Below are 10,696 nucleotides of genomic sequence, written 5' to 3' on the forward strand. Positions count from 1 at the left end.
CAGCAGGCCTTAGAAGGTTCAAGGATCTGGTTCAGGGCAGGAGGGAGCTGAGTTAGCTCCCTGACCACCCTGAACAACTCTGCCGGACGTGACTCTGCGGACGCAATACGAGCACCATAGAACGAATTCTTTGTTGCTCGTATTGCCTCTCCGTAGTCCTTTAACAGTCGGTCTAGGAGAGTCTTGTCGTCTAAGCAAAGGTGTTTCCGCCAACGGTACTCTAGCCGTCGCAGAGCCCGCTTCCTCGCCCGGAGATCTTCCGTATACCAGGGCTTACGGTTGGAAGCGGGCCTGAGAGGACGCTTGGGAGCGATTCTGTGTATAGCCCCAGAAAGACCGGTATTCCAAATACCGGTAAGGGCGTCAACAGAGTCGCCGTCATCTCCAACCGTGAGCCCCTCTAAGGCTTCCTGGAACCTCTCAGGTTCCATCAGCCTTCGAGGGTGGACCATCCTAACTGGTCCACCACCCCCGGGGGGGATCTGGGTAGAAGCCTTGATTTTCACCTCTACCAGGAAATGATCCGTCCATGACAAGGGGGAAATATTAGCATGAAAACTATGGGTAGATTACATGATTGCTATAACCCTAATCAACCTTTGCTCAGCAAAATAGACAGAAATAGAGCTTGAAACATTGGCTGTAATGCAGTTGCAATTCATAAACTAGTTACATATGTGTAACTGATTTGTATTCACAAAGACCACATATTCAGGATTATGGCACTATTGCCACTATCATTAAAAAAATCCCCTAATCTTACTTTAACAGCTACCTGTTGCTGTGAGTGATGGAGGTCTGATTTCTCTAACTGATCAAGGTGCAACAGGCTAATGTTGCCAACCTCTTCTCAACAGCAATCTCCATGCAAAGAGGAAACACAATTGGGACCCTGCTTCTGATTGTCACATCAGGGATCACTGGTGGGAAGGTGTAGAAATATCACTCTTCTGTGCCCCAATGAACAGGAGAAGAGACCTCTATCGCTCGTAGTGGCTGATGGCTATTATCACTGCAGAGACCAGGCCAGGAAATATTACTTTGTTAAATTTGCTTACTTAAGTAGCTGATGATCTTGGCCATTCTTTTTGGAAGTATTCAGTATTTATTTGTTGTAACTGTTGTGAGCCTTGTGTTCTTCATGTTACCCATTACTTCTTGCTCACCATTTTATTGAACTCAAACTTTATTAACCAGACAAAAGCCATCAACTCATTGTTTTAAGAGGAATTGTCACTTTTTAGTTACAGTCTAGTTATAATGTTTCAAGAGTATCATATAAACTAAAAAATGCCTCCCCCCCCCCCCCCAAAAAAAAACCTTTTAGAAATAATAAGCAATGTTGGAATGCCACATTAGGTTAATGCAAGTAAAAATAATGCAGTTAGGCCCTCCCCAGCCCAATGTATTATAGGTAATGTCAGTCGGTACAGATGACTTCCAAGGTTATGGCAAAATAGATACCATGAGGCTGTAAAGCCATGCATCAACCCTGCCCTGGGGTTGCACATCCCCACCTGGCCCTTCACATGAAGACAGTCCACCTCTGCAGTGTAGAGAGGCTTCTATCTGTTATGGGGCTCCCATAGAACAAAATTACGGTTTAAAAACATGTGGAGTGTCCCCACGGACAAAAGGTTCATCCTTGTCACATGTAAAGTTCATACTCATTACATGAGTAGTCAGGTAGCCCTGTGCCCCCATTGTATCCATACTGCCAGTGCCAGTACAGGTGAGTTAGCACCTTTCAGATTTATCTTTCCTCATGGTGGGTAGCCACGAGAGGAATTCAAACTTCTGTTGTGTGCCTTCACATCATTTCTGACTTTTCTGGGACTGAGAATGTGTGACTCACCTAAGATCACCAGTGGGCTTCCATGGCCATGGTGGAACATTCATTACAAATTAACAAGGTGGTATAATGCCACTTTCTCATATCTTATAGCATTAGGTCATATAACAAGTCATAGGCCCATCTTCAGTATGTTATTTGTGGATTTGTATGTAGTTTTATCGGACAATTTTATGGAAAAACTGGCACCTCTAAGAGATTCCTTAAGATACCAAACCCGTGGGAATTGGCCATAACTTGATCCTGCATTTGCTTACATAAGGACCTAGGTTCAATCTCAGCTAAAGCAGATATGGTAACAAATGATATGAAATATCCTGTCTAATAAGCTGAAGAGCCACTGCATGTCAAAGTCAACAATGACCACAGCTATATCAATGCTAGGATTCTGGGAGCTGAAGTGTAAAAAAGCAACTTGTCTAAACTCTGGTCTGACTGTTTCCTAGGTAGAAGACCTTCCAAAGGACAAGATTGTTTTGATGGGCTTATCTATTTACTTAAACTGTAGGCACTTGGCAAACTTCTCAGGAGTGGTCATTCCATAATTAAAGGAAATTACAGAAAAGATCTGACTTTTCCCTGCAAAAGAGGAGGTGATCCAGATATTTGTGTGTGAAAATTGATTTTGAGTCAGACACACTAAAAGAAACATAAAGCTCTGTAAACCACTTATGGTCACCAGCTCCCTCTATGAAGGTCTGAGAGCTGGGCTTTGGCTGTTTGATGGAATGCTTATTCTGTCTATATAATTGTGCATATAACCATTAACAAGCCTCCCATAACCTCCTCACAAAGGAAACAAAACCAGTTTAAGCACTGTGCCTCTGGAACTTCTTACTCCCTCTCTAAGAAGTGAGGAGAGTATAAAATAAAATATAATTTGACATTCTTTGTCATGACGCTTTGCAACACTTTTCTCATTTAGTTATGTAAAAACCCTACAATTCCAGTGAGGCTCAGGAACACTAGCTTGCTAAAGGCATTTAGTGATCTTCATATGTTTACATGGATGTGAAACTGAGGACTTGCAAACTCAAATACAGCACTAGACAACGGGGTTTTGTAGCACTTCCTCAGATGCACCTTTGCACTGCCCCTTGGGAGCAGCATCCTGCTGCCCCTTTCAGCACCTGATCAAGGCTGCAGCAACTGCATGCCATGGCCCTGATCCAGTGCTTTGCTGGCACTAAAAGGAACAGCAAAATGCCACTCCTTTTAGCACCAGCAAAAAGGCGCCCTTGCCACCACAGCAGTGGCTTTTCGGCACTCCTTTGGAACCTTTGGCATGATGCTGGCATGGGGCAGCATGGAGGTGGCATGGGGTGGCCGGCGTACATATGCCATGCCCCCACATCGTCCCCATGTCAGCAAATAACACCAGTATGTTTAGTCCCCAGTCTACAAAACTTTGTACTATAATGCCTTTCACTTGGTTAATCTCAAAGGTGTTACAAGATCCCAGACTAACATGGCTATGTCTCATATGCAACACTTTAGTCATTTTATGACCCTGAGGTAAAAAAATAAGGAAATACTAACTGTGGCTAAAAAAGCCCAATGTCTTCTTCCTAGAATTTTCAAATGATTCCAACAGTTTTAGATTGGCATTAGGAATGAGAGATAACACCACAAAGGAAAAAGCCTTCAGCATGCCACTAGCTCCCTCAATACAAGAAGGGAATTTGGTGAGAGATACAGTCTCTTCTTTTCTTCACCACTATGAATCCTACTGTTAGTCCCAATAAAGTGTAGACCCATTGAATCAATGGGATTGATCTCTATGTTCACCATTCAAAAGTCAATGCAAGAGCTCTAGGATTGAGACTCATGCCTATGATTCTGGCCTGTGGGCACAGCCCCACCTGCTGCAGCAATCTGGAAGATCCCCCATTTTTACTGTTTGGGGAAACACTTCTGATTATCTCTTCAGCTAGGGAAACTGTTTGTGATGCTGTCTGATTTTTTCATGCCATAGCAGGGCCGTGATTACACCAACTGCTTAAGGTTGTTACAACCATTCACAGAAGGAATTTATTATATTAAAGTAATCAGCTTATCACATTTTTAAAAAAAACTAATCAGTGAAGTATAGACAGAAAACAATCATGTTTCCCCAGTCATCTTTTGGAACATATTCTTGGTTGACTTTGCTTTTGGCTACATAGAAGAGATAAAGAGAAAATCCCAAATCAGAGGTGTCATGAATTTGCTCAGAAAATTGTCCTACATAAATTTGAAGTCTTAGCAATAATTCATCTTCTGTTATTGTGTGTATATACCTCTGTGTGTGTGTGTGTGTGTGTGTGTGTGTGTGTGTGTCTGTGTGTGTTCATAATCCCCTTTTGTCTTTTTTCACTCTAACCCCCATCCTGCTTTTTGGTGCTTTGGTTGTAACACATTGTCAAATAGCTTCATCAATTATCCATGGTTTCAAGAGCAGAATCTAACATTCGGCGAGTGTTATTAATTGGCCTCAGCAGCACATAATGAGTTTAAAAGCTCCTACCTGGATGCCCCCGGGGATGGTGGCTGGTTGCGGACAACAATTTACAGCACACCATTAACACATATGCCAGGAACAGCCACTGAGCCGGAAGCATTGATTTGGCACAGGACCTCATCCTGCAGGCAGGAGGGGAGGAAGGAAAAAAAGAAAGGAAGCCACTTACTGAAGGGAACGATATATAATTTGCGAGTCATGTCAAATCAAAACTCAAAAGCTGCAAGCAAGGAGGCAGGGAAGCCAATGACAAGATTGAAAATTAATGGAAATGTAGCACTAAAAATGTAATACTTAAGAGAGCAGAATCACATTCACAGCTAAACCATGATCAATTTTCTGCTGCCATATTTTTTAATAAGAAGGGAAAGAGTAGAGTACAAAGTTCATCCCCACCCTCCTGAGAGTCCTCTGTGCAATGCCTTTGTTGGGTTAGGAATATGAGCTGGATTTATTCTTATTCATCATGAGATCTCTATTCGTCCTACCTGCCCAACTGCTTTCCCTGAGAAATAAAATAGAAAAGAACTGTTTCAGGTAACATTTTGGAAGAACCAAATTTAAATTCCTGTTCATCAACTGATTGGAATGGGGAATTTAAACCAGCATTGCCAACGATCTTCTTCTGAAATTAGAAGAATCTCAGATTATCTTCCAATAGGAGAGGTAACTCCACAGACAAAAAAGCCTTCTGCATGTCAGTGCCTCCCATAGCACACAGAGAAACTTCGGACTGGCCACAAGTGGCTATTTGCTACCTCCAGAATCAGAGGCAAGATGTCTCTGTAGACCATCTACAAAAGCAGAAGAGGGCTTTCAGAAGAAGAGCCATGATGCAGCAAAATGCCAACAAATCTTGCAGCACCCTTAAGGCTAACAGATTTATTGCAGCATGAGCATTCAGGGATTATAGTCCCTGCTGGCACATGCACAGAGTAGCACCTCAGACGTCTGAATATATACAGTATGCATGGCATGCATGACTGGGGATGGGATCAGAATAAAATTCAGTACAGAAAGTACCAGCCATAAAAATTATATCATTAACAAGGGCGATCAGCAAAACTGTTGGTAATTATACTAATGCCCTGGCAAATAAGTAAGGCAGCTGATACTAAGAATCATTCAACACAGGGATGGACAGCTAGTGTATGTGTGTGTGCAAGCCACTTTCCCACTTGCTCAATTGTTCAAGAGCTGCCATTTTTGTTTCGTTTTGTTCTGTTTTTTAGTTAAAAATACATATATTTTGTATGTATTTAGTATGTTGTTACATAATGTGTATTTTTAACTAAAAAAAGTGCAACCCTTGAATACTCAACCAAGTGGGGAAGTGGCTATGTGCAACTAAGTGCGCATTCACACAAATTAGTTGTTTACCTCTGTTGAATGATCCAGTGAGTGTTCAACAGTGGAACACACTCCCTCAGAGAGTGATGGAGTTTCCTTCTTTGGAGGTCTTTAAAGAGAGGCTGGATGGCCATCTGTCAGGGGTGCTTTGATTGTGATTTCCTGTACAGCAGGGGGTTGGACTGGATGGCCCTAGTGGTCTCTTCTAACTCTGTGATTCTATTATTCTATGATTTGGTTTTTTTTTTGTTGTTGTTGTTAAAAATACATACATTAAAAATTCCATGAAGTGTGTAGATAAATTCTTTAAATTAATGAATTACAAAGTGGACCTGTATTTTTATTTCCTACCCACACCAGTTTGCTCCCAAGGAAGCAAACTCCACCACCATTTTTCTTCTCTCCTTCACATATCCCCTTTTGTTCCCAGAGTGCTCAGCTGCTACACACCCACCAGCTGAAGCACACTCATCTTCTCACTCAGCAAGGTGCAGATGCAGAAAAGAAACACCCTGCCACTAATAACAGTCAGCTCTGTTGTACAGAGCTCTACTGTACAAAGATGCCCATCTGATTATTTTGCTAGTCACCCCTGATACCCTGAAGACCCATAGAGCCAGGCATTCAGGAAGCAGTTGGCTGACAATGCCAGCCACCAGCCATGCCACAGGTTCTTCCACCTGTCATAATCTCTGCCTTCTGCTTCTCACCACCTCTAGTTGTAATGACAATCCCTGATGCCTCTAACAGCACCAACTCCTCTGGCAGTCAACCAAGCCAAGGAAAAGCATGCCACTGGTTTTTGGCAACTGGTTGATGGGAGTTGAGGAAAGACTTGAAAGCCTTCTGTGCAGCTGTAGATGGAATTTTGCCCATCCATGATTTAATTCATGTATTGTGATAAAGCTGTGGGCATATCCTACCTATGGACATCTCATTGGAATATCTGATTGGCCATTATGGAGTAAAGGACGCTGAGCTGGATGAATCTTTGGCTTGATTCAGTGTGACTTTTCTTACGTTATTTGGCAAAGACATGTGATGGTGAATGTGAGAAACAGATGAGAAAAAGGCAGATGAATCAATAGATTAGACTGAGGTATTCTGGGATTGAAAATGGGTCCCAGGTCCAGATAGTTGAACAGCATACATATAATTGTAGAAATGATGCCATGAGTAACATTAAGAGAGATTACATGCTAGTGTGTAGAAGTGAGAATCTAGCATCGTGCGACATGAGAGAACCAACATTATCAATGCTTTGGACCCTGGCCAGAGGAGGCTGCTCTGCCATCTGTCCCTTCTGGCTGAGTTGAGCACAGTCTGGCAACCAAGCAACAATATGTCCACAGTGTGAATCAGAGGCTCAGCTGCATGAACCAGAATGGTAGCTTGTGATACAGAACATGGTAGAGGGGGTGGGAAGATGAGATGGGAGCTCAGTCCACTGTGTCTGACATGACAGGCTAAAACCTGTTCTGCTCTGAACTTTATATTTCTCCAAACCTCTGGATAAAAGAGGATTATGGTGCATCTTCCTAGCCCTTAAAGAAGAATGAAAAGGCACTGAAATTCAAAGACCAAGAAGCTGATATGAACCTTCCCTGATCTACTGTTTTAGTCTAAGTTGAGAGAATTTATTTTTTTACTGGTAATGTAGGTAAATTTGGTTCTTGAGTGTGTTCATTTTTTTTTTCTTCCCAAGATCTGTTGTTTATGCCCATATCCATTTCAGCAGTTAAGTATTTCATTTTGCAGTGTTAGAACTGCCACTTCAGTGGAGAACAAAGTAGAGTTGTTCCTCTGTGCTTTGCCCTCAGGCGAAGAAATAAAAGTAATGGCTCACCAAATGGCTGTTCTTTTGTACAAAGTAATCTCACTTTTGAAAAAAGCACTGGGCATCAGAGATAAGCTAACCTCAGTCTTGCATCACCTACCTAAACACTGATCTTGAACTGAAGTGCCAGGGAGGACAGTTCCAGACCCAATATATCACTGTTTCCCTCACCCTCTACCATGGGCCACTGAGACCATCTGGACTGTGAGACAGATCTTAACAAATTATGCTGAGGTGGGGTCATTTTAAGATGACTTAATATTGTTCTATTACTATCGTATTACTGCATTTTTATTTCTCATAAAAGCCACATTAGAGGAATGTGTATCCTGAAACCTGGCACATGAATGCTAAAGAGAATCTTTAAAAAATAGAATCCCCCTGAACAATAGCAGCTGATGGTTTACATGTCATTAAAACAGCTTGCTTTGTGGTTCAGTCAGTACTTTAAACAGGATATCTAAGGCTGCATCCGCACTAGAGAAATGATCCATTTTTACACCACTTTAACTGCCATGGCTCAATGCAATTGAATTCTGGATTTGTAGTTTTGTGAGATATTCGGCCTTTTCTGCCAGAGAGCTCTGGTTCATAACAAACTACAATTCCCAAAATTCTATAGCATTGAAGCATGGCTGTAAGTCAAACCAGATTATTGCTTCAGTGTGGATGCAGCCACAGGTGCTTATTTTCGTGTTCTGCCCCTTAGAACATTATAGTGAGTATGCCACCAGGCAGATGGTTTTTAGAGTCCTTCTCAGCAATGGGGGCAAACGTCACCAGAACTAAAGGCTATTTTATAGTTAGAAGCCCCTTCTAAATTGTTTTGTTTTAGTAGCAGCCTGTGAAAAGGGCAAAGGCAAAGAATAGACCATGGGAGTAAATTTTCTCTATTTTGGGAAAATTGTTCAACACTGCCAATTGCTCCCGTTACCCAGCATTCTATTAATGGCACACACAAATGAAAGTCCAATTTATGCCTCCATATGTTTTCTTTTGGTTTTGTGGAGACTGGAATTCTCTTCCTCTTTCTGCAACAAGAACAGCCCCAAAGGCCACCATTTAGCTACTGCAGCCTACGCTCCACAGCCACCCAATGGCTGGTGGAGATTGGTTATTTTTCTCATAGGCGCGCTACAGACTGGTTATTTTTCTCATAGGCGCGCTACAGACCGTCCTTAAAGGATGGTCTGGAAGCAGTGCCGTTTGTGCTGCCGGCAAGCCACAGTGGATATACCACACAGCTTGGCGGTGGCAAGAAAAAGAAGCCGCAAAAAGCAGCTTCTTTTTCTGGGTGTACTTGCGATGTCACCTGGGCGCGCAACATGTAGATGCTAGGCGTCCACCACGTCAAAATGGCGGCACCCATGTGTATAGGGCGCCGCCATTTTTACACCCCCACCACATGTGAGGGACGTTTGAAAGCGCCACCCCTTGCACGTGATGGGGGCGCCTCACAGCGCCCGTTTAAATCGGGCCATTATCAGATGCAGAGCAATGCCATTATCCATTAAGATTTCCTGAAGATCCTAGCAGATCTTGACAGATGATGTCATCTTTCTGCATCTAACTATGGGGGCATAGCCAGACATTTCTCCATTCCTGGCACCCTGTTCTCCACCAGGCACTGAATGGAACTGTTTTAACAAATCTGCATGCAGACTGAAAGTACATCTGTTTAGTAAATATCATCTGAATACGTGTAACAGATTTTATGTAAGACCCTACATATATTTATTATTTTACAATTTATTTGTGAAATAATGTTTTTTTATATTAAAAAAACCCTAATGAATTAAGAAGAACAAATTAGTGTTTCAACAAATTATTTCCAAGCTTTGGTCCTCAGGTCCATGAAGCTTCCAGGGCTGGGCCCAGCCACCAGACTAAACAGAGAAATAGTGTGAGAAGTCCATATGATGGCTTGATTCTGTCCCATGGCACTACTCGAAGGCAATAAAATTGTTAAGGAGGACCTCACCAGGCCTCCCCAGCTGGCCTCCCTGGCAACAGTCCAAGAATGTGAGGTGCAGATGTTGTCTGACCCTGAGCATTTGGAGGAAAAATCTGAGATTTCTACAGGCAGCATCCAGACAAGTTCAAACAGTGATACCTCTCCCTTACAAAGAAGGAGGAGGTGGAGGAGGAATTGGCTCCATTTTATCAATGCTAAGAAAAGTCAGAGATTAACTCCTAGGAAGCAAGATTCTTGAGTTTTTAGAAGGAGAAAACCAGAACTGAGTAATAATGTATTCAAAAACTGGATTTGCACCTACTGGTATGTGAATGTTTTTCCATTTTTAAAGCTAATATTTATTCCCTAATAGGCATCCCAGAAATCACCATAATCTGCCTTACCTTGATATTTTTTCCAGGTTTTTACTGAAGCCAAATAGTTCAGTCAGTGTATGTATTCTGCAGTACATCCAAATGTCCATTTGAAAATACACATCAGCATCTCTGCACCTCCTAAATTTTCTTTCACAACCCAAGTCCTGCGGAAGAAGCCACATTGGAAAGTCATTACTGAAGGTTTGAATAGAAGATATAAGACTTGTGTCTTAAAATCATTGTTACATAGTGCCATCTGCAGCATGATAAAGAATACAGCAGCAGTCAACAGGGTTCTATGAAGATAATATTCCAACTTAGCTGCACACTTTTTTCTATCAAGGGTCACATTATTTGAGGTGGAGGTTGTCTGGGGTGGGAGGATTCATCTTGTGCTAATAGTAGGAAGAGCTACAGCTACAGGAAAAGGCCGTCAAAGGCCTATCTATTGATCATTGGCCTGTTACAGACAGCCAAAATAAAGCTGCTTCGAGTCACAGTGAAGGTATGGTGTTTCAATGATGCATGCGTCCTAAGAGTCCAGAAGTCGCACCAAAGCCACACTCCAGCCTGGAGCATGCAAGACCTGAGAGGGGCAGTAAATGATCATATTGTTGACTCACATGGTTGCCATAGGTTGAGATCAACTTGACAGCACATAACACACACAAAGTGGTTTAAAATGGGCATAAAAGTCACAATTAAAAAGAACAAATTGTGAGATAAATTGTGCAATAGACTTGATAGAATTACTACACAAGAAGGCAATGATTTATATAATAATAATAATAATAATAATAATAATAATAATAATAATAATAATAAT

General features: G+C 42.0%; 1 protein-coding gene across 2 annotated transcripts in view; it reads right to left on the reverse strand.

The window, feature by feature from the left end:
• Window positions 1-10,696, reverse strand: part of TAFA4 (TAFA chemokine like family member 4) — a 167,429-nt gene that overhangs the window by 98,404 nt on the left and 58,329 nt on the right. For both annotated transcript variants that reach the window (XM_042453298.1, XM_042453300.1), the window contains exons 2-3: window positions 9,898-10,034; window positions 4,359-4,474 (exon numbers count right to left, since the gene is read on the reverse strand). In XM_042453298.1, coding sequence (XP_042309232.1) covers window positions 4,359-4,474; window positions 9,898-9,977 — 196 coding nt within the window. In that variant the 5' untranslated portion in view covers window positions 9,978-10,034. The remainder of the gene's footprint in view (window positions 1-4,358; window positions 4,475-9,897; window positions 10,035-10,696) is intronic.

This window comes from Sceloporus undulatus, chromosome 2 (genome assembly GCF_019175285.1).
Source record: "Sceloporus undulatus isolate JIND9_A2432 ecotype Alabama chromosome 2, SceUnd_v1.1, whole genome shotgun sequence".
NCBI lineage: Eukaryota > Metazoa > Chordata > Lepidosauria > Squamata > Phrynosomatidae > Sceloporus > Sceloporus undulatus.